We start from the raw sequence: 25,203 nt of genomic DNA, 5'->3' as shown, positions 1-25,203 counted from the left end.
GTGGTCTCTGGATCAAAATGAACGCATTTTAATTTTTTAATTAAATTTAAATTAAGTAACATAATAAACGATTTATCCTTCTATCAAACACGAATGTTCCCTGGATCAAATGTCCTATTTTAATTATATAATTACTTTATATTTATTTCTAACGGGTGCAGCGGAGCGCACGGGTACGGCTAGTTTTATAATATAATTACAAATAACCTGATTAATACATTAATTAAAAGAAGAATTGTTGAAAACACAGTTATCAAATCTGAATGAAGGAGTGTAATTTTTTCAGATAACCTACAATGGACATGGAATTAGAAGATGAAGATGTGGAAGTGAAATTTCACACTTTACTTAGTACTTTGTCGTTACATTACACACTACACCGAGAACTAAAAAACTATGTAATATTGTGTGAAAACAGCTACTGTATATAGCAATGCGTATGTATTCACACTACAGCGAGACATGTTGCTAAACAGTGAACCCATCTCTGTATAGATAATTAAAACACGTTTTTATTAAGCCATACGGAAGGCAGTTTGATCAAAGACCTTGTATATATACACAAGGTCTTTGGGTTTCATATGCGCTGATGTTACATAAATTTGAACATCTGACTTTCTATCAATTGTTTGATTTCATTCACGTAGTACAGATTTTATAGGTTACAATTAGGTTAGTTACCTGTGGGCGCGGGACCATGTGTCAGCTTGTCTTATTTCGACCGTTACTCGTGCTACAGGAAAGCATTTTCCATATATCGACAAACGCATTCTCCCTGACTGAAGCTGCATCTACACAGTTCAACTTTCCATGCATGTATGCATGCAGTATGGAAATGATCAAGTTTAAAACGTACGTTCAATTAAGATGCATGAAGATTTTGTGTCTACGTGGTGCACCGTTTTGAACGTCTTCTTCACTGCGTAAATATATTTATTAATATTAGCAATCAATCTTCTTGAATGCGTAAAGTTGAAAGAACAGTTTAACCGTGTATTTGCATCTTAATGGATTCATGCTCATCAATTTACGGGGGAAAAGTTGGCAACACCGACTAAACAAAAGAACGACCATGCGAGAAATTGATAGCGATAAATCTAACTGCAAAAATTATCGCGATATTTGACTGTGATTGGTTGGAATTCAAAATTCCATTGCACTTCATTGGTCGAAAATGGAATGACGTCATATAAACGAAATAGTCAACTTTATGTCACTCAGAAGCTACTTACTGTAGTTGTCGCGATTAATAAAATAAACCAATTGAAAGCTTTTAATACGTGATTCTTATATGACAGAACTAAATATTATCGAATAATAGTAAAGCAGAACAGTTTTAATTACGTATTATGTCATGTTGTACATATATGATTGATTAGGCCAAATATCAATAAATTAAACTTTCCATTGTCTGTATATAATTGGGTGCAATGATAAAATGAAAGAGTAAGGAAATAAATTGTATTAGAATTATATAGAACAGTGGTTGTTCCAGTACTACAGTACAGCGCAAAAAGCAACAACATAGGACTAAGCAACAACATAGGACTAAGCAACAACATAGGAAGATGAGTGTCAGAAAGAAGACTTTTTTTCATCATACGTGTTACGTCTTTCGCAACAATTTAATTCCTTTATCTTATTTTCTTTAACTGTCATTTAAAAGATACACCTTTACACGAATTAAATCATTTACTATGCACCAAAATAAGAGGATGCACTATGGTTTTTCAATTGCGGACAAAAAAATTCTTTGTAATCAAAAAATAAAATAGAATAAAAATGTGTATTTGTACGGTTTAAATATTGAACCATTCAGACAGCCCTTTAGCAACACAACTGTTCAGGTAAAAATTCACTGAATTACGAGTAGGCTATAACGACAGGGGTTTGCAATTAGTGAACAGTAATCGTAACGAAAAGAAGAAATAATTTTGTATTAAAGAATTATTTCTCTATTTCCTTCAATATGAACAGTACATCATAACATTTGTCACATTATTCTACATAACTTAGAAAATCGTTAGATTTCGTCCGGTCTAATTTGCCATTGTGCGTTGTTCATTTATTTTAACCTGAAACATTTATTCTCGATCGTCAAATGGGAAAGTTTCAACATCTGACGTCACTTGCTTAGCAACGGGCAATGAGCCACGTCATATTATTCTGACATCATTTGCTTAGCAATGGGTCACACTCTTGCACTGATATGGTGTTTGTTAAAGGGATATACTTACTTTCTTGCTTGAATAGAGTTATATTTATAACTTATCTTATCATAGACCCATAGCCTAGTAACGGCTCTTCAACAAACCAATTCCGATGAAACATAGTAATTCCATTTTACATATTTATGCAGAAATATGGTATATATTAAATAATGAAATCAAGGAAAACTGCATTAAATTTAATTCACCCTCAGTCATATTCACAACTCTTATAAACAAGAATCAATTTCCCCAAAACCTTAATGTCAAATGAGAGAACATAGACTTTTCACGAAATTACAGACATCCTATGAATTCCATGTCATTTTTTTAACAAAAATTAGTATATTTTATATGCATATTTCCGAATAATTTTACCCGTAGACACGGAATAAAAACAAAATCCTGTCAGTTGTTCAGGCTAAATCGTCCTTCGCAGACAGAGTACCAAGGACAACTTTTTCAGTACTTTTGAGATCGTTTATTTCTGTAAAAATCTTGGATTACGTTTCTGAACTATCACGTACTCCCTTTACATGTCATATAATGAACAAAAATAGAAGTAATTAAGATCACTAGCAGGATGGGGAGAACCAGAATGCGTTGGGGACCGGAGAGTTTGAATTTAATGTTATGTTTGTAGTTTCGGTACTCAACAAAGCACTGTCTGAAGGGAAACAAAAGTGTATTGCGCAACATTAGAAAGTCGGTTATATGGTTCGTGGCACCTTTTTTCCAGATTTATTCAAGTTTATTTGTGAGTAAATTATTTGGAATATTCCTGTACTTAGATCTTCAAAAGTGCGTCTTACTTTAGTATTGTGTTAAGTAAATATTTTTTTTACGAATCTCCGTTGGGCGTTTGCGTTATCAGAGTGAGAACCATGAAAGTCGGTTTGTAGAATCACTTCGACATACTCTGTCGCTTCCTACCGCCAAAGTAAACACCAATTAACGCTCTCTTTGGAAATTTTTAAAACGTCTCTTCACGGTTACGCCCACGAAAGTAGAATACCTTTCCTTGAATGTGTTTCTTCACGTCGGTTACAAAGTTTGTATCTACATTCGGTCACTCAATGTTACTCAGGAGAAACAAAATAACAAATCTGTTAACAGTGGTGGGGTTTATTTCCACTCCAGCGAAGACAGACTAAATCACAAAGTAATAAATGTATAATTGTTCGCGTTGAAGACTTCTTCTGAGAATTACAGGAACGTATATACTGCTAGATATTTGACTTAATTTAATTTCCTTGATGTAAATAGGCGCTTTCAAGTTATATCATACGGTGCTCGAATATTAAAATAATGCTTTCCCACATATCACGGGACTCTTTTCTTATAGAAATGATAGAAAATCCCTAGAGTTACTAACGGATTCGCAGATACTGAAAATAGCCAGTGTCTAAAGGCCCATTCACAATTAAAATTAAACATAACGTAAGCGTTAACTTAAGAATAGAAGCTTTACGGTAAAATCAAGATCATTCACGATGGGAACATAAACATAACAGCAAACATACTTGGTAACCATGGAAACATAACAACGACGCCATTTCCTCATATTCTGTCGTATACTTCAGCGCTCCACGATTGTGTTCTGTTTGCAAATCACGTAAGCATAAGCATGAAAGTTTGTAGTTTGCAAACTTTCATGTTAACGTCTTACGGTAATGTTTATGTCAATGCTTATGTGAATCATTGTGAATGATCCCATTTGGTAGCCTGGGCGCAAACTTCTGTTTACGTTACGGTTCTGTTTCATTTTCATTGTGAATGGGCCTTAATGTTTAACGTGTTCCACTGTGTGTGTAAATTTTAAATGTCCATAGTATTTCTCCAGAGATTTTTAAAAAGAGAAAACTTAATCATAGGGATATGTAAACAATTTTCACTAAAAATCTTGTAGTTATATTTTCTTCAGCTCATTCTTTTTATTTTGTAAATACACAAATCATAAAGAGAAATTATTGTGATTCTGAAACCCAAAAAATGATTTTTGAGCATGTATTCTGTCTGTCCTCCTTTCTAGAGCAATTTCTCCTGAATTATTGGACGTATTTGGTCACATTAAGAAAAATTCGGGAATGATGCACATGAAGTACTATTTTTAATAACCACATATTACAAAAATATGGCGGACTCATGTGAGGGCGGCAATGAACCTCAGGGTTCCTTAAAATCAAGTAAGTAAGTAAGTAAGTAAGTAAATAAGTAAGTAACATATTTAAAAAAATATGGTGATTTCACTGAAATCGCGTCTAACGATTTTAAAAATATTTTGTATATGATGAACAGATAAATAAATGGTCCCAGACTCCTATGTTTCGGAGAAATTAGTTATTATATGTAGTATATTTTCCATTGCGAATTTTGTAAGTGTATGAAGCCCTCAGGCCTTAACAGTGATCGGTGACCACCACTCTTAAGATTAGTATCGCTTGCATTATGGATAAGTTATTCCATCACGTGAAATCGGACAGCAAAAAATTTTCCAACTGTGTAATTCCTCGAAAAAAAAATGTATGGAGGGGTAGGAGATACTTTATTGTGTGAAGTCTGTTCTCGTTCAAGTCCATTATTTTTCTTGTTAAATATATATCGCACTTCCGTAAAAATTGTCAGTTTCATAGGAAACTGGAAACGACTTACCATAGACATTCCAACAAAAGTTCATATTTTAGCTGAGAGTACGATTTGCATAACAATGCATGCACCATAATTTATATTAATGTTTAACAGGGACATAAGTAGATATATCGATATTTGATAGACCTTCCCACGGAAAACAGTTAAACAAAAAATATCAACTGATTCCTCTTTCTCTGAAGAACTTGTATCAATGTTAATTTCGGTGTAGCATAAAGAAGTACCCCTGTAAAAAAAATAATTTCGTTAAATTATATTAGCTGCGCTGAAGTCCTGAGTCGGGTGATGGTGCGCAAAAGTTTCGCTTCTGTACGCGTGACGTAAGCAAACATTTTCTTGCACTCAGCGTATTCCGAATCTCACCGGTCCGGTGGCATCAATGACGTCACATTGCAGCGAAATAAGGAACAAAATTGCTGGAAGGATCGATGTCTGTCATGGCGACTGTACAAGTTGTTGTCTGTGCTAAGCTAGCAAAAGTTTGCGAAATTTTCGTACTACCATCTCGTTCAAAGAAAAGATAGCGTAAACAACTTATTTCTTGAACCAGTAGTAATAACTGGTCCGTTGACATGTTCGCTCATAAGCCATTAACATATTGTTTTTACGCTGTACTCATTACAAACAATACAGCAGAACTAAAGCAGAACACACCGCCATGACACAACAGTGCACGATGTTATTCGTCTGCTAATTCCCGCCCTATACAAGAACCAATCAGATTCACTGATGGCGGCTGATGGAGACTGCCACCACCTCTGCAAGTTGATGGCACCGGTGCGACACCGGTGGAGCATCAATGACGTCATCGGTGGAATTCGGAACACCGTGATGCCATCGGATTGCTCACCGGTGAGATTCGGATTACGCTCACTGCTAGCAGAACGGCACAGTAGTTTGTATACACGCACCATCACCCGTCTTGGGCGAAGCTAATATAATTTAACGGAGTTATATTTTACAGGGGCACTTCTTTATGCTACACCGAAATTAAAATTGATACAACTTCTTCAGAGAAAGAGGAATCAGTTGATTTTTATTTAACTGTTTCCCGTGGGAAAGTCTATCAAATATCGATATATCTACTTATGTCCCTGTTAAACATTAATGTAAATTATGGTGCATGCATTGCTATGAAAATCATATTCTCAACTACAATATGGACTTTTGCTGGAATGTCTATCGTAAGTCGTTTCACGTTTATACCCTTTGAAACTGGCGACTTTTTACCGAATTACGATAAATTTAACGGATTAAAACAAGAAAACTTAAGGACTTAAACGAAAACACACTTCCCACAATAAAATATCACTACCTCTATGTGAATATATTTTTTCGAGGAATTACACAGTAGTTGTAAGGTTTTTTTCTGTCCGATTTCACATGGAATGTTCCATTACCACTTTTGTTATGCGTAAATTAACCAGTAAGTTTCTTCATATTTTTTAATATTTACATCACTTTTAAAAGTGCACACTTTCGTAAATAGAAAAACTGAAAGGCATCAAAATATCCCAGCAACTATTTTATGTAACCTCATGCAAAATTAAATATATGTACTTAAAATGTATACAATGTATAAAAGAAACCAGATATCTTATACTTACTTACTGGCTTTTAAGGAACCCGGAGGTTCATTGTCGCCCTCAATAAGCCCGCCATTGGTCCCTATCCAGAGCAAGAATAATCCAGCCTCTATGATCATATCCCTCCTCCCTCAAATCCATTTTAATATCATCTTCCCATCTACGTCTCGGCCTCCCCAAAGGTCTTTTTCCCCTCCGGCCTCCCAACTAACACTCTGTGCATTTCTGGATTTGCCCATACGTGCTACATGCCCTGCCCATCTTAAACGTGTGGATTTAATGTTCCTAATTATGTCAGGTGAAGGATACAATGCGTGCAGTTCTGTGTTGTGTAACTTTATCCATTCTCCTGTAACTTCAGATATCTTATTGGAATGATTTTTATTTTTATTGGGTTATTTTACGACGCTGTATCAACATCTAGGTTATTTAGCGTCTGAATGATATGAAGGTGATAATGCCGGTGAAATGAGTCCGGGGTCCAGCATCGAAAGTTACCCAGCATTTATTGGAATGATAAAAGATATCTTCTTGTGAGCAGAGTAAAACTGAAAATTCATTTTATTTAGATACATATTGGTATTTCCGCTTATGAATGTCTTTCAAATAATTATTAAAATTATAGTACAAACAGGCATATCATTTGCAATATGGTAAAGGACCTGAATTGTTGTGAAAAGCGTAAATCGTAAAATTGGAAAGTATGTGCAACATTTAGACATTAATTTTTAAATAGTTTGCTGGAGATTGAATTATTATTATTTTTAAATATTTGGTAAGAAATTATATTTTGATTTTAAGCATGAAGACTAAACACTTGGACGAAATCATATTTTTTGTCCAAGGTATTTGAGTTATAAAGTTAAAGACTGTCCAAATAGAGTTCGTGTACTATCCATGCATTGAAGTCTCCTCACGAGGAAATGCTTTCCCGAGTCTGTTGGTTGGGTCACGATGCTCGTGGGAGGGGAATCACGATCGAGCCGATGTATAGATCTGAGGTGTCAAGAGTTACACCATGAACAAACACTTTATCACATGAGGCTCCTCCCAATTTAGAGATTTATTGAGAGGCTAAATTATTCTTAATAATCACGTTGTTGCTCCATATTATTCTGACCTATCTGCTGCGACCCTTGTTGCCACGTTGTAGTGAACCTCAGTCTGCTTGAAGTGTTGTGATGTATGATAGATAAAAGTATATTTGTAAGGATTTAAATCCTTGTTAATAAATATTATTATACACCTTAAAAGCAGTAATTACTCTTCTCTATTATATAGGATGTACCATAACTTGTGAAAACTATTGCAGATGTGGACTCATAACATAAAGAACGAAAACGCGTACGTGAACTTATGTCTGACTTCGTCTTGTTTCTAATGACCATTTTTCTATTGCATCAGCCATCTGCTTGCTTTCATAGTAAGCCTAAATGCTGAAAATGACCAGCAGTGGCCTGATTGCAAGCCTGACAAAATTTCATTATAGTTATCTTCACACGTTAAAAGACACCAGATGTTTGCCAGATTCGATAGCAACCTTATTTCAACGTTGGCAAAGCATTTCTAGGGTATGTCAGTGATTGGTGTAAAATAAGCACTAGCAGAGAGTTCATGTTTCACGCTTAGAAAAGCTTTGCTGCTTGGAAGTCTACAATTAGTTTACTTTTTGCATAAGAAAACCTTGCCCCCAACTGTTACGCATTTTTAAACTCAATACATATCATGCACGTCTAAATCTTTGGATTTGAGTAAGCTTGGTCAGAAAATATAATTAATGATAAGTCTGGAACGTAACGCATTTATCATAGACATTGATAGAAATAACTCAAAGAAAACTACGAGTTTCTGGTTTAAATAACAGCTATCAGCTGGGTTGTGTACGACATACATAATCATATTTTTAATATGTTAATCATTTTAGTGAGAAAAATTTCTGGAATACGAAAAGGACTATGAATGTGAAAATAGGTAAAATCAGACATATATTCAGATAAACGTTTATTTGAAGTCCTGGGTCAATCTCTGAAGTATTTCCCACATACTGTACGATATGTTCTATGTACTGTACTTTTCATAAATAAAGTTCATATTTTGAGTTATTCATCAGATATTTATTAATTCTGTTGAGGAAAGTTTTCCCAGAATGCACAGGGTTGTTGTGTGAAACAAAAAATGTACTTCAAAATTAAACTACCATTTTTCCCAGCAGACCCAATTTCGATTCTGGGACAGAAATCCCTCGTTTCTGCCATAGTAACCGGGTGAGTGTCATATATTTTGTATTTTCTTGAACTACTGTATGGCCTTGCTAATGGCGAATCCTGGTTATAAAATAAATTATGTTTCATTTAACGACGCTCGCAACTGCCGAGGTTATATCAGCGACGCTGGTGTGTCGGAATTTTGTCCTACAGGAGTTCTTTTACATGCCACTAAATCTAGGGACATGAACCTGTCGCATTTAAGCATACTTAAATGCCATCAACCAGGGCCGGGATGGAACTCGCAACCTCGGGGACAGAAGGCCAGCGCTATACCGACTGTGCCACCCAGGGCGAATATAAGTTTGGTGTTCATTCATTCATAATTTTCTGTCCAAGAGCAGATCTTTCACTGCAAACTCAGAATTCTCCAATCTATCCTATTTGTCACCTTCCTTTTAGTCTCCTCAGTCCACACCTGTGGAGTAACGGTTAGCGCGTCTAACGCGAAACCAGGTGGCCCAGGTTCGATTCCCGGTTGGGACAAGTTACTTGGTTGAGGTTTTTTCCGAGGTTTTCCCTCAACCCAATATGAGCATATGCTGGGTAACTTTAGATGTTGGACCCCGGACTCATTTCACCGGCATTATCACCTTCATCTCATTCAGACGCTAAATAACTTAAGATGTTAATAAAGCGTCGTAAAATAACCCACTAATCAATCTAGTCTTCGCATAGATCCATATAATATCTTAATGTCGCCTATCATCTGATTTTTTCTGCCCCGAAAATGTTTGGCATAGTACTGTGTATTAATTGGGCTAAGGATGGGGTAAGACGATGATATGATTTTCATCTCATAGCTTCTTATACCTTTGGGAGGCTTCTCTCTTAGCATATATTTGGACCTTTTTAATGATCAGACGGACAGAGGGATCACCCGTAATTTGAGTTCAGCAGAACTATGAGTATTATGACGTTGATAACAGACACCCAACCCTTGGACGAGATTCGACCTCATTACCGTCATCTCCAAGCTACGTCAAAATTGAGTACCTAAGTACAACATGGCCGGCAAAGCACTTGTGTAAATGAAGAATAGAGTTATTTAAATATTATATTCAACGTATTTATCACTTTTGGATAAATAATAATCAATTCACAATTGTGTTGCATTTGCACTTCATTTCCTTTTATTGGTGTATTTTATCTGAAAATGAACCCGCCTCCGCGTTTTCTTCATCTCAGGTTAGGTTTTGGTTATGCATGGATTGCAGATGGAGAGTGGAACAAGTAAACCGGGGACTTGGTCAGGTTGATCTAATAACTACAGACGGACTTAGATTATATTATAGAGCAGGCGTACATAAGCTACCTGGACTGCGCGTGCACATGTGTAGTTCAGGAACTACTTCTTCTTGGCTACTTTTAAAACTTCATAAATGCATTGAAGAAAATTGTACAAGCGAGTAAAATAACTTCTTATTCTTTTTATATCTCAACTAACAACTGTTATGCATTTGTTAATTATAAAATAGGTATAGAAACATTTGAACACTCATGAGGTGTTATCAGCAGACAAGGCTTCTAAACTTCTCATAGGTTACATTAGTATCGAGCTTGTTGGCGAGGGATCGATGGGAAAAGGAGAGCGATTCTGACGTCACAAGATAGCTGAGGGCGCCAAAGCTAAAATGCTTCAAAGCAGTATCTCGTGTTTTTTTCTTGTTTATGTTGTTTTGAATGCATTATGCCAGGTCAAAGGTGTGCTGTTGCGGTATGCAACGATAAAAATAAAGAGTTGTTTTTCTTTACCATTCCTAAAGATTTAGGAATTAGAAAAAAATGGGTAATTGCGTGCAAAAGACAGGATAAATTCAATCCTGATACAAGCAGAGTATGCTCTGATCATTTTAAAGAATATTTTGTTCCAGATTTTCGAGCAGCTTTAATGAAAATAAAGCCGAAACAACCGAGAATGTTAAAGCCTACAGGTAAGTTTAAGGGAAGACTCCACTGAAAATCCTGAAAAATTTTCCAAATTTTTTTAGCTATTTCACTTATTCAGAATTTATATTTTCATACCCCAAATGGATTCAGCTCAATTCTGATTACAAATACTCGTATGTTTACACTTTTTAAATTAATGCTGGAAGGAGGCGTGGAATTTAAAGACCTGTCAAAATTGTTTTTCATCGAAGAATTCTTTTTTAAAATTTCTGATTACAAATCTAGTAACTTTTTGTTGGCTCCCTGAAGTTACTAGATGAATGTAGCGGAGGAGAATATTAATTTACATAAATATTCATTTTATTTTGAAATCTATTTTTCTGTGTTCATTTTTGTTGATTCAACACCAACTTTCTTATGCCAAATATTAATCAATCTGGATGAAATTTTTACTGCAAGTATTTTCTTAAGAAAAATATTAATAAAATAAACTAGCAGCATTTCTCACAAAATAAATGCATAGAAACATGCAGCTACCTATAAGTACTTGCTCTTTAAATTCCACGCCCCCTTCCAGCCTTAATTTAAAAAGTGTAAACATATGAGTATTTGTAATCAGAATTGAGCTGAATCCATTTGGGGTATGAAAATATAAATTCTGAATAAGTGAAATAGCTAAAAAAAATTTGGAAAAATTTTCATGATTTTCAGTGGAGTCTTCCCTTAAATAAAACACGTAGGCCTATATACTGTAAGTAGCCTACATTAATACCAACTTTGCATAATAATTAGATTAGGTTCATCTATGTCAACCTTCAAATTATTTTCTTTCTTTTTAAATCTTTACATAACTTACAATTAACAAAATAAATATGTTACTTATACTAACAGTCGCATACCGAAGGGGTGGAGAGTTAGCGACTGATACCAATAATGTTTTTTCACTATAATTCTCATTACATTGATTTTATATTAGCGATTTATGACATTTTGTCCTTATGGCATATTCAGTGGATTAATCATAAAAGCCTCCAGTGATAATTCAGTGTTGAGTTATAATGATTATTGTAAATGAACGTGTGGCTGACATTTCATTACCGATACATGCTCCTTTTTCCAAACTTTTTTACAATGAGATATTAAAATACATTCAATGTAGCCTATATATATATATATATATATATATATATATATATATATATATATATATATATATTATGCCATGATACGTACACAATTGGTGTGTACCCATTGTAATTCTTCTATTTCAGGCGGTTATATTTATAATGTACGCTGATGTCGCTATCAATTTGAAAATAAAGGACCAATGAGCATGGACTCTTCGCGCGTCATCAGCCAATTAGCCATTTGATTGGCTAATGAAAATGAGATAACCTATTGAGTGTATAGAAGCTTTGATCAGCAGACACATTTTGAAAATATACACAGATTTCGACATTCGGTAAAAATCAGACTTATTGGCTTTCACAAGTAAGCAGATGTTATATTTTTTCGTCTAGATTTCGCAGGAATAGAAAAAAATCATTTTGGATAATGGTGATAATAATAACAATAATCCCTGGCGATACAGTCCTTTAAGGCCCAGACCGCTGGCCTCACGGTCATATGCAGAATCAGAGGTTGACGATCATCCAGCCAGAATGTAGGTATCGTATGTTGTCACGATGATTCCTCCCCCCGCCGTTATAGCTGACTTTCGCAACTGGATTATACTACCTATAGTAGCTTCCCAAATGCACCACTATGCTGGGTGTGCACCGGTCCCATACACTGGCCGAAATTTCATGAGAAAATTTCTTTCCCCATTACAACCCGAACCAGCGCGCATTCCGTAGGCCTAACGCGAGTCCTAGGCATAATCCCTCAGACCACGATGCTACGGCGCGGGACTTGGATATACGATAGAGAATGTATCTAATTATTTCTCTTCCTTTGTGGAAGGATGATAGAGGTGGTAATGATTTACCGAATAATGGAGGGCGATACTTCACTAATAAGAGTAGGCCTACTGCGCAAGGTGGTCGAATAATAATAGACTAATAATAATAATAATAATAATAATAATAATAATAATAGACTAATAATAATAATAATAATAATAATAATAATAATAATAATAAGAGGAGTGATGGTGAAAGATTACTTAAGATTGGGTAGGGGACAAGTCGTTGGTGCTATCCCATCATTCGCTGGGAGAGACTTTGTAAATCATGAAAAATCTAAGTCAGCCTTGGGTTCGAATCCTAACCTCCCGAATACAAATCGGGAATTAGTAATTTTAATAATCATAGATATTTTTCGCAGCTAGATAAACAACATTTTAATTATTTTTAGTGGATCATTTTACGATGCTTTATCAACATTTCAGGTTATTTAGCGTCTGCATGAAATGGTGATAATGCCGGTGAAATGAGTCCGGTCCACACCTGTGGAGTAACGGTCAGCGCGTCTAATCGCGAAACTAGGTGGCACGGGTTCGAATCTCTGTCGGAGCAAGTTACCTGGTTGAGGTTTTTCCGGGATTTTCCCTCAACCCAATGAGCAAATGTTGGGTAGCTATCGGTGTTGGACTACGGACTCATTTCACCGGCATTATCACCTTCATTTCATTCAGACGCTACATAACCTGAGATGTTGATACAGCGTCGTAAAATAACCCAATAAAAATGAGTCCGGTGTCTAGCACAGATAGTTACCCAGAATTTGCTCATATTTGGTTGAGGGAAAACGCCGGAAAAAACCTCAACCAAGTAACTTGCTCCGACCGGGTTTCGAAACCGGGCCACTTCGTTTTGCGGTCAGATGCGCTAACCGTTACTCGACAGGTGTGGACCGTAGTGTGTCTCAAACGAGGTTTATGTAAGTCCTTCGAGATAATTCTGAATATATTTCTCATAGAATTGTAGGAAATAGTAAATTATGACCAATATTTTGCAGAGAGAAATAACTTTAATGTAAACCGAAAAAAGCTTTTGAAGCCATTGTTGTTTATACAGGAACATCATTTTATTTTTACTGACATTTTTAATATTAACTTTCCTATACCTCTGGATCAACACAGCTTGCTATCCCCTTCCAGGACTGGAGTTCGATGATACTGGCGTAATATATAAACAAATCACTTTACTAGGTATAGGAGGGAAGAAAAGTAGTTCATCCATTTACGTAAACCAGGATATATTGAGTTTTTGAGTTTGATCAGTTTCATTAGGCTTTTGTTTAATCAAAATACAGTACAGTATTAACAATAAGTGTTTTTACTCACGAACTGAGCTGTCCATGTGGACGTATTCATTATGCAGTGTATATTATACTGTCTACAGCACATTAGCGTACACATTAGAGAATGAAGTTAAATTGAAAAATAATCATAATATGGATATTTAAACACATTTTTGAAAATGGTGGCCGTTCATTTCGATACAGGCTTTAGTTCTAATGTGCATATTATCGCACTATAGACTATTGTACGTAATTCCAATTACCAGGTTCGTACTTCGTATCAGTAACTTAGGTTGAAATATTTCTGTACCTACTCTATAAAAGAGTACCTTCCGTACTGTAAATTCAATCTTCACTTCTGCCCGATCCGAAAAGATAAAATTACTCAGACATGCTATCTACTGTCCGTCCAAGTGGTTATGTCGCAGGGTCGTAGAAAGGGAGGAAATCACGTGACAGTTAATTACTTAACAAGGTCCTTTTATTTAAGTTATTTTAAACAGTTGTATAATATTACATAGACGTCCAATTCCTAACAGAAATTAATGTTCTCAGAAAGAGTTAAGACAGCCCAGCCACTAGCTGGCGAATAAAAGCTGGTGGGGGAAACCGGGATACGACGTAGGCAAATAGACGACAGTACCTGTGCGAAAATGATTCAATATTGAAATCTCTTTCGTCACTGGAAAACGCGAACATGTTTTTGGAACGTACTGTTTACTATGACCGTAACGCTACTATGACTGTATATGCGGCCTTGGATCTGTGTGGAGGACGGTTGAATTTCATTAGTAGAAGGGGTGGGAGTGAAGTACATTAAAAAATTCAGGTACAATAAAAATTGAAGTAAAAATAAAATGATGTCCCTGTACAATGTCATAATTAATTCAGAAAAAGTCAATTTGAAATATGCACCTATAATACTATGAAATATAACATATTCAACTGCTTTTCATCATCGGCATGGTTGTCGTCATTGTCCTCCTCATCCTCCTCACCATCACCATCACCATCATCACGCTCAGTATTCTATTTTCTCAGTCTTCCCATGCGCCGTGGCCGATGTTTCCACGCTGCTTTTGGGAGGCTACCTCTGTTCATTACTTTCAGATGTTCACAAAGACCGAGTTCTAGATGAAATTTTATTTTGAAATGGATGTGCTTTCATCCCTTGAAACATCCCTCATGGTATTAATCAACTGCGGACCAAGTATTGTTGAAGATAAACACATTTTAAGGGGGAGAGAAAGCCGAAAGTTAGAAGCGATTCGCTAATAAAAACCCACTCACGGCAGCACTTCCCGTTTTATGACTTGTGTTCTTAGGTTCACTTTCCAGCACGTCATTTCTACCCTTTTTTACTTCCCGGACAAACTGACTAATATTTGATGGGACTACCTGCGTTACCTGAAAAAAACACGTAGGCCTATTTGTGGCGCCGAACTAACAAGTTCCTTTCCTCTTCTTTTTTTTAAGCGTTAAAGACCTTTCCTAATTTTACGTCGCGGTATATTTTAAATGGAAACCACAAATTCTTGCGTTTGGAGCTCGTCACTCAGGATTGCTTAAGAGAATGACGAATTCTATACAGTTTGTATTATAATAACATATATCTTTATGTAAGTTATGATATTTGCATACATGATTTATGCAGTGGCTCAAAAGGCACTGTTTGTGGCTATATATTCAGCATTCCTTCATTCGGTTGCCAGGAGAGAGGTGGAAGCTTTTCCTAAATTTATAGAAATTAATGTAAGGTTAAATGAACAGAAAGATAAGTGAAAGGGGGGAGGGACGGACGAACGAACGAATAAATAAAATGAAAGGCACAGAAATTATAAAGTATAATGAATGAAAAAATAATAAAGAAGCAGGAAAGTTGAAAAATAAATAAAGAAGGAACGAATAGAAAAACAAAGACAAAAATAAGTTATTTTTTATTATTATTTTGTTGTCAAATGAGACAGTATTCACATTTTCATACTAATGACGTCATTCGACGATACAGTATGATAAATCGATTAAAATGAATCTACTTCTCGCTTGGGATGGTATCACATGTCCTGCAGCAGTGGGGGTTGTTCACTGCAGAAGGGCTGTTTCCTTTGTTTGACAGTTTTTTTGTGGTATTACGGGTATTTTTCTTCTTCCCCACTGGTGACGCTTTCCAAAAATAATAATTTATTAATAAACTATGTATGTAATGATTACTCATCACAGTACTAGTCCCGTCGCTCTAATTCCCGGCAGCCAATCACGTTGCAGGTCGGCTACATTTAAATGTGTGGGTTTTGTGATTCGCTGATGAAGATGTTATGCATTTCCTAAGGCTGGATAAATACTTAATATAATCGCCTGCCATTTTGGCTCTTTCGTTGGCGTTCGCAGAAAGCACAAGATAACGTTATTTGCCGCTCAATTATTTTCTGAATTACATTGCGTTTGATTTATTATCATAGGAGCTACGACATGATAATGTTTAACGGTGTGGCAAATAGATTCCTCGTCTGGTAGCTGGGCAATGAAAGAACAAAAATGGCAGATGATACTACCTACCTAGACTTTATAGAGCCTTCACTTCCTAAGCAAAGAGGAGGAATCACGCCAGGAACAACAGCGTCGCGACTATAGGCCATGGAATTAGTTTACATCTCCTTTGCATTCGTGTCTCGGATTTTAGCTCCTTGTGCAATATATTATTTTTAATACTCCTCTCTGACATTATCAAGACCTTTATTAGTTGCATAATTATTCGTGTGAGTGTTAGTGCGTCAACATCTTGTGTATTTATGTGTTAAAACTTCTTCCGAGAATCCACATATTTCGTGAAGACATTGTTACTATGGAAAGTAAACACTCTCATAAGTGATCTTTCTGGCTATCAATTTAGCGGCTATTCTACGCAGAGTTGCTTTAAATGCAATTTTATCTTTCGTTTTGTGTATTTACCTACTATCTCCATGTCTATTTACATTGTCAATTTTTCTATTCTTGCTATATTTTGATTATGTCCGACATTGATGTCTCCACATCAGCGCCGATTTACATGTCATCTCCACCTAAAAATCTTCATCATTCCTCAAGATCAGTTGATTGGTGCAGTGAACTATTTTCAAATTGCGATGTCAACACCTCTCTTACCGGGAATCTCTCCGATATTCCGGCTTTTGACAATCATGATACAAGTACTACTACGGATAACGATTTTAATCTTAATGCACCGGTTACTACTAGTTGTGTCGATATTTCCAGTGATTCTTCTGACTTTGTTACCTGTCACTTATGCCCTTCTGGCTCCGCTAAACTTTTCAAAGGTTCCCGTGGCTTGCGTGTTCATTGGTCTCGGGCCCACCCTAATATTCCATTTGCTCCTAATAACATTCCCTTTCCGAAATCATCACTAGACGATTTTCAAACACGTCTTATTCATAGTAAACAACATATAGGCCTACTGTTGTCGCGCCAGGAGAAGGCGGCTGAAGTACTTGGACGGGGCGGAGGGGAAACAGTCGCGCATGCGCACCGCGCTGTTCACTGCAATATTCCTGTTTCACAAACATCTACTGCACGTGTCTATGAATCTTTACGACTTTGTGAAAATAATAGTGGGGTTTTTACTGTAGTGTTTTATTAGTTTCAACAAGACAATTGTTTTCAGTATACCACAAATCTTGTATTGCTTTAGTTATCCTTTGCTTTTCGTGTTAATAGTGTTGATAATAATATAGTTAATAGAATTTATGTTATTGTATACTGTTATTTAGGTTTATAGCAGTTTTTTGTTTATTGTAAATATGTCGACAAAGAGGAATCAAGGATTGACAATCTATAGCGAAGAAAGGAATATTATTAGAAGTGCAAAATAATTCTGTGATGAAGAAAAAGAACAACAGTGCCTTTGCATTCCTCTTACGAAACCTACAGCAAAGGTAGAAAAGTACTCTAATCTATCCACAAGAACAATACAGCGTATAAGGAATGAAATGAAAGACTGCACAGAAGAAAGTGCGTTGTCGACACCTGAGGGAGAAAAAAATTGTAAACGTCCAGACTACCGAAACGCAAATGCAGATGACTTCGACGGGAGATTGACAAAAAAGATATAATTGAGAATTTTTATTTGAAAAAGAAAGAGAGCCACCGGCGTAGCTCAGGAGGTAGCGCGTTTGCCTGCTGATCTGCAGTTGTGCTCGGGAGTGAGTTCGATTCCCGTTTGCGCTGACTACCTGGTTGGGTTTTTTCCGAGGTTTTCCCAAGCGGAAGGCGAATGTCAGGTAATCTATGGCGAATCCTTGGTTTCATTTCGCCAAATACCATCTCGCCGTCATCAATTCAATCGAGACTGAAGAAGCTAGTAGTTATTACAGTATCGTTAAATAACAAGTAAAAAAATACTACCAAGCTGCAACAAACGTCTACCCTTTTACAAGAGAAAATTGATTTGAAATCAAAGACAACATTAAGACGAATACTGAAGAAAAAGGATTTCAGGTAGAAGAAGTGTGCAGCAAAAAAAATTGAGGAAAATACTGTAAATTAGAATACGTGAAGATATCTACAGCAAATAAGAAAGCTTAGGAAAGTGGAAAAACCGATTTTGTATCTGGACGAAATGCGGATAGATAGGCCTACCAATTTAACGTTTCCCAAGGTCTGGCACAATAAAAATGTTACGGGAGTTTTGACTACCGTAAGTGTGTCCAGAACACTCATTGTTGTTCATCAGGATGGGGGCGGTGGGGCTAATGGCTTTGTTGAGAGATTCGAAATGATATACACGGCTGGAATATAAACAGATGATACTCCAGAAATTTTGAAAAATGTGATAATGATAGTCATAGCGACAACACCGAAGATGCGGAATCTTTTATATCTGACTCCGTTCCCTTGTAGCCAAGTAAGTGGACTGAAGTTTTCAGGCCAGAGTGTAGAGTAAAGTTCCCCCGTCCCGCCTATCTACTCCCCGCGCCAACTCGTAGCGCGAAGACAGTACATGTTTTGAGGACAATTCCTAAAGGGGCTCTCGTGCATTAGCTGCAAGCCGTTTGTGTCATTTCATTTCCCAATGTTTATCTCAAAATTCTGTGGAAAGTTGGTACAATCTCCTATTATTTGCCTACATCGCGCTTCGTGTTCCTGAGAAGTCTGGGAAAAAATCACTCGTTTCGAAGATAAAAGACAATATTAATAATTTTTAAATTGCTGATATAAAGACTTCTTCAAACTCTTTTAAGTCCTCTCATGTCCGCCACATCGAACAGAAGGCAGCAGACGGTGACATACGTGGTGCGGTTAGAATTCTGTCCTCTGATGATGGTGTAGCGGATTTTAACATTTCAAATTATCAAGCCTTATTAGATAAACATCCGGTTCCCTCAAGACCGAATACATTTCCTGATCCTCCTATCCTTACTGATCATTTGTTGAAGATTTCAGAAGATAATGTCATCGTGGAATTACGAAGTTTTCCGAAGGGTTCAGTATCCGGGATCGATGGCCTCCGCCCACAACATCTACAAGATCTTGTGTCTATCTCTGCTGGCGATTCTGGCAAAAGACTGCTTATCTCTATTTCTAATCTCTGTGGGTGCTATGCATAGACATTTCGTAGCCCGCGCTACGAGCGTGCTAAACTAGCCCCGGCTATCGACTGATAACTTGTACAGGATTCATATCACATCTTATCGCTAACACTGGTTTATGAATACGAAAGAGTTAGTTCGCTGATCATCCACCGGAAGCCCGCGCTAAGAATGTCTATGAATATGGCCCTGTAATTTTATGTTAGCTGGGAGAGTTAATCCTGAAATTTGCCCTTACCTTTATGGAGCGTCGCTATTGGCTATTGCAAAATAGGATGGCGGTGTGCGTCCTATTGCAATAGGCTATACTTTTCGACGCCTTGTAGCTAAAATATCTTGCCTTCTTATTAGGGATGATATGTCATTATTTCCGACCATATTAATTAGGTTTTGGTTCGTCTCAGGGCTGTGAATCTGTTATCCATTCAGTTCGCTCTTTCTTGAAAGATAATTCCTCCTCTAATAAGATCCTCTTAAAATTAGATTTTAAAAATGCCTTTAATTGTATTGAACGCGACGTAATGCTGGATGCCATTAAACAAAATCTTCCCCAACATTTTGTCTTTCTTTGGCAAGCCTATAGATACCCTACGAAATTGTTTTACGGATCTCACACTATCTTATCCCAATTAGGCTGTCAACAAGGGGACCCTTTCGGTCCCCTGCTTTTCTGTCTTGTATTACAACCAATTATTACATCTCTTAATAGTGATTTTAAATCTTTTTATCTTGATGACGGAACCTTAGCTGGTGATCCTTTGGTTGTTCTTAGCGACCTTCAGAAAATAATTTCCCTTGGTTCTCAAATTGGCTTACAACTCAACCCAGACAAATGCGAACTTTATTTCTGCTCTCATAACCTCGAGAAAGTTGTATTTGCTTTTCAGCTTGTAGCTCCTGGAATTAAACTAATTTCTAAATCTGATTTAACCATTCTAGGTACCCCTATTTTCTTAGATGCAGTTCAAGATATTGCAGAGCAAAAATTGCTTCGTTTGAAAACTTTGCTTGACAGGTTAGTCCCCCTTAATCCCCACATATCTTACTTTCTCCTTAAGAACTGTTTATTGATTCCAAAATTTAACTACTTTTTGCGGACTACCCCTATATGATTGTTTCCATCTTTCCTCTGTCAAGCTGACAATATAATACGTCATTACTTAGAAATTTTACTTAACATTTATCTTAGTGATTGCAGTTGGATTCAGGCTTCTCTATCTGTTAAATTTGGTGGGTTAGGTATTAGAAAATTGAGTGATATTTGTACGCCGGCATTTTTAGCTTCTGCGCACGGGGTTTTGGACCGAATCAAATCTATTTTTCCCTCTTACAGTGATTCGGTTCAGATCCCTTTTGTGCAGGAAGCTTTAGTTCGATGGGGTGAGGTTTCCAATAACTCTGATCCTCCGTCTTTTCCAGCGGTTCAAAAGAATTGGGATGAAATACTAATCTCTCTTGTTAAGGAGTCCCTTCAGTCATCTTTTTCTTCAGATACAGATCGTGCTCGTTTTTTGGCTCTCCAACAAAATGTTTCAGGATCTTGGCTTCATGCAATTCCTTCCCCTAACATCGGTACCCTTATGGATCCCAGATCCTTTAAAGTTTCCGTGGCTTTACGCCTCGGTTGCAAAATCTGTCACATTCATAAATGTATCTGTGGCAATATTGTAGATTCTTATGGCCACCATGCCTTAAGTTGTGTCATGAGTAAGGAGCGTCTCTCTCGTCATTCATCGCTCAATGACATCATTAAAAGAGCATTAACATCCTCAGGGGATCAGTCGTTCAGACGACAAGAGACCCGATGGTCTGACTCTAGTCCCGTGGCATGTAGGCAAATCCTTAATTTGGGTTTCCACATGTGTGGATACACTGGCCTCTTCTCATCTGTCTTCAACCTCTAAGACACCAGGATCTGCAGCAGGAAGTGCCGCTGTCAGTAAACACCATAAATATAAACATCTTGCAGATAATTATATTTTTATCCCTTTTGCGGTTGAAACGTTTGGATCATGGTGTAGTGAAGCCAAAGCTCTCATCTCCACCATAGGCAGAAGTTTAGTGCAGCTTTCTGGGGACCCTCGAAGCAGTCAATATCTACATCAGCGCATTGGTATCGCCATTCAGCGCGGTAATGCTACAAGTATTCTTGCATCCTTCCCCGAGTCCTCTTATTTAAATGAAATTTTCTTCCTTTAATTATTCAATTTATTTGTATTTTATTATAAAAATATATATATATTGTTAAAGGAATCCGATCTATTGTAATCAATCTATTCTTTAACAGACTCCATGCACCTTCTACCCTCAAAATTGTATAATATGTTTTGTACATTTTATTAAATATTATAAAATTTTAATAGTTATTTACTTCTTTTAATATTTTCTTACTTATATGTGCGTTTACATTTTCCCCTTATTCGCTTATTCACTTTCTAACTTGTTTACTTTTAATTGTTAATTTCATTTGTTTATCCCATTCACTTACTTTCTTCCATCCTTTCAGTACGGAGGGGTCCGAAAGCTAGCACCGCAGCCTTGAATGGGCTTATTGTGCTTTACCACACCTTAGGAGTGATTGTTGAATTTCAAACGGCCGCTTTCTTTGTAGGGATCATTACTCGGCTATGTGGTGTCATCTGTCCACTCAGCCATGTAGTAGGTTTAAATTTCCGGCCAAGTCCCACTAGAGTGCCCTTTCACCCGTCTGAAAGCGTACTGCTACGCCTCTTCAGACTGACGCCAGTCACAATACTACATCATACGTGAATACTGTTAAAATGATGATGGAATGAAGATGACGGTGGATGATGGAAGGAAACGGGAGAACGTCTAGGAAAATCCTGCCTTTGTCCACTACACATATATTATGAAGCTACCATATTGATCCGGGGCCGCAGTCAGTGCCATGCCAACTGAGCTACCAATATTGCTGATTTATTACTTGCCTTTTTCTTTATTTATCCCCTTACTTACATTTTCACTTAAGGATTTCCTTGAATAATTTCGAGGGAAAAATTGTTCCGGGTCCTTTGGTAAAACGTACCAACGCTCTACCAACTGAGCTACCCGGGTACTCTACTAGACACCGATCCAATTTACAGGGAGTTATACCTGAAAGCTTGATTTGCATAATACACGTCACTGTTCGTTAACAGAAAACCACAATTTAACTTACACAGAGTTAGTGTGCACTCAATGTTGGTTGCTTGACGGTTATTTAGTTATTATTTATTCAGTTGCATCTTTTTCTAGTTATCAATGTTATTTCTTTACTTTTTATTTGATTATTACTTATCTATTTTACGTAATTAGGCTTAGGTTGCAGCCGCCAAATTACTCTTCAAGGAACGACCGCTCATATAAATTGAGGGAAAGAAGACAGAGGACGGACACTGGAAAGTTTTCTTTTCTCAATCGTACTATCAGGGACTGGAATGCTTCACCTGCAGACTTACTAAAGGCTTTACCAGTAACCAAACATGTATTTAAAAATAGGCTTACGGACTTTACTAATAGACAGTAGTATATTATACACACTATTTAAAGGGTGTAAATTATATTTTGTTATTGAAGTGTTGTATCAGTGAAGAATTATGTTGTGTCAGTGAAGAAGTATGTCGTGTCAGTGAAGAAGTATGTCGTGTCAGTGAAGTGTGCTGTGTAAGTGAAACGTGTTCCTGTCAGTGAAGCTTTATAGTTCATAGTGGCAGTGCAAAGTATTTGAACAGTGAAATATTTTTGAAGTGTCAGTGAAATCAGGACAGAATCAGTGAAATGTGTCGTAGTTCCAGTGCAGTGAGTGAGTTGACAGCGAAATGAGTGTAGTGGGTTTTAGTTCGAACTTAGGTTTAAGATACAAATTAGATTTACTTTAAATGTTATTTTAAGTGATCGTGCTTCATTTAATTTAGGAAGTTCCCTGTTATTATTATTATTATTAATTATTGTTAGTATTAATTATTAGTATTATTATTAATTGTATTTTAATTATAGTCATTATTGAGTAGTTATTGTCATTATTGAGTGTAATTAGTTACCACTGCCACCGGGTATATACCCATTGCAGTGTGAATACATACATACATACATACATACATACATACATACATACATACATACATACATACATATTCATAGAATGCTGTCACTCTTGTTACAGTAAACAGATAATCTTGTCGTACTTTAATTTTTGTTGTAATTGTAATTGTAAATTTAATATTAATTGTAATTTTAGTGTTCATATTATAGTTGTAATCCCGTGGTAGAGGGGCAGAGAAGGCCAGGTTAAATAAATAAATACTACTACTAATACTACTAAACAAGCCAAAGGTATATTGATGGATGTTACCTACCTTCCCTTGGTGCCCTGGCTACCGACGCGGGCATCCCTCAGACAGTAATCCGGGGACTTGGTCACGTAGATGAGGTCGTCCTCGTTGTAGAGGCCCATTGCAGAGCTGGCGGGCAGCAACTTGCGCCCTGCCCCCACTCGGCGACTCACCACTTCGGTGGCCACGGCGAACTTGCGCTTTAGCCTTTCGCCGATCTCGGGGAAAGTGGGCAGCGCGCGCCAGCAGGTCTTGATGTTGCAGGAGCCGGACACGCCGTGGCACTTGCACTGCGTCACCAGACTGGACTCCACCGCCTGCCACACAGCATGTGCAATGTTACTTCTTATGTACCTTCGACTGTTTGCCTTTAGTACTTTCTTGGATATCTTGTCCAGTTCTGAGTCTTTCGCACGTTTTAACGACCTCGTAGGAGTCTTCGCAAAAATTCTAGATCCAATCGAATGAAGGTGAGGACTTTAGAATAAGCGGTAGCAGGTTTATAACTAGAACCTGCGTTTGGTCACTTTGAATACAAGTTAGGTGTATGGCAACCCGCAAACTCGGAAACAGAAGGCTAGCACTCTACCGACTGTGTCACCCAGGCCGACGAAACGAGAGTAGTACGGCATCCCAAGGAATACCCTTAGTAACGTCTTATTTGTCCACTACAAATTCCTTCACATCCTTGCCGGTGATCGAACCTGGACCGCACAGAGTCACAGACGCGGCTCGCATCACTATTGTGTGATGTGCAACGTATTGCAACATACGAGGGTGGACCTAAAAGTAACCGGAACCGAATTGTTGCGCGCGCATGCTTTGTAGTTACGAGTTGTCCTGTTAGGTGGTGTTAGTTTGGGGTCTCCCGCGACCGTTAGTGAGCTGGCGTCAGTCTGAGATAAGTTGGTTGTTTGCGTTCCTGTTTCAACCGTTTGGCGATTAGTGAGATGGCCGACCACAAGGCACAAAGAGTGTGTGTGATATTTTGTTTTCTGTTAGGGAAAACTGCAGCCGAGGACGTTGGGATGCTTCGGCAAGCCTTTAATGAAGATGCTTTGGGGAAATCACAGGTCTGCGAGTGGGTTTCCCGTTTCAAATCTGGCAACATGTCAACTGAAGACATGCCAAGCCCCGGGCGTCCTTCGACAGGAAGAAATGACGAAAACATTGCCAAAATCAAACGTGAAATTGGTGAAGATCGTCAAAAGGCCATTGACGAAGTTTCTGAGCAAACGAACCCGTCATGGAGCACGGTCCAGCGAATTTTAACCGAAGATTTGCACATGAGACGGGTGTCTGAAAAATTTGTTCCTCGCTTGCTCACAGATGACCGAAGAGAAAACCGCGTGAGAGTTTGCTGCGACTTGAAGAGTGAAGTGCAGAACGATCCAAATTTTCTTAAACGAATTGTGACTGGGGACGAGTCTTGGTGCTATGGGTATGATCCA

The 25,203-nt window shown here is 37.3% G+C and overlaps 1 protein-coding gene across 1 annotated transcript in view; it reads right to left on the bottom strand.

Moving 5' to 3' along the window:
- LOC138691056 (protein Wnt-11b-2-like) overlaps positions 1-25,203 on the bottom strand; it is a 211,291-nt gene that overhangs the window by 52,731 nt on the left and 133,357 nt on the right. The window contains exon 6 of the mRNA XM_069812721.1: positions 23,777-24,069. Within this exon, the coding sequence (XP_069668822.1) occupies positions 23,777-24,069 (293 nt within the window). The remainder of the gene's footprint in view (positions 1-23,776; positions 24,070-25,203) is intronic.

Source organism: Periplaneta americana, chromosome 16, assembly GCF_040183065.1.
Source record: "Periplaneta americana isolate PAMFEO1 chromosome 16, P.americana_PAMFEO1_priV1, whole genome shotgun sequence".
NCBI classification, from domain to species: Eukaryota; Metazoa; Arthropoda; class Insecta; order Blattodea; family Blattidae; genus Periplaneta; species Periplaneta americana.
This window is presented reverse-complemented; position numbering and strand designations above follow the sequence as displayed.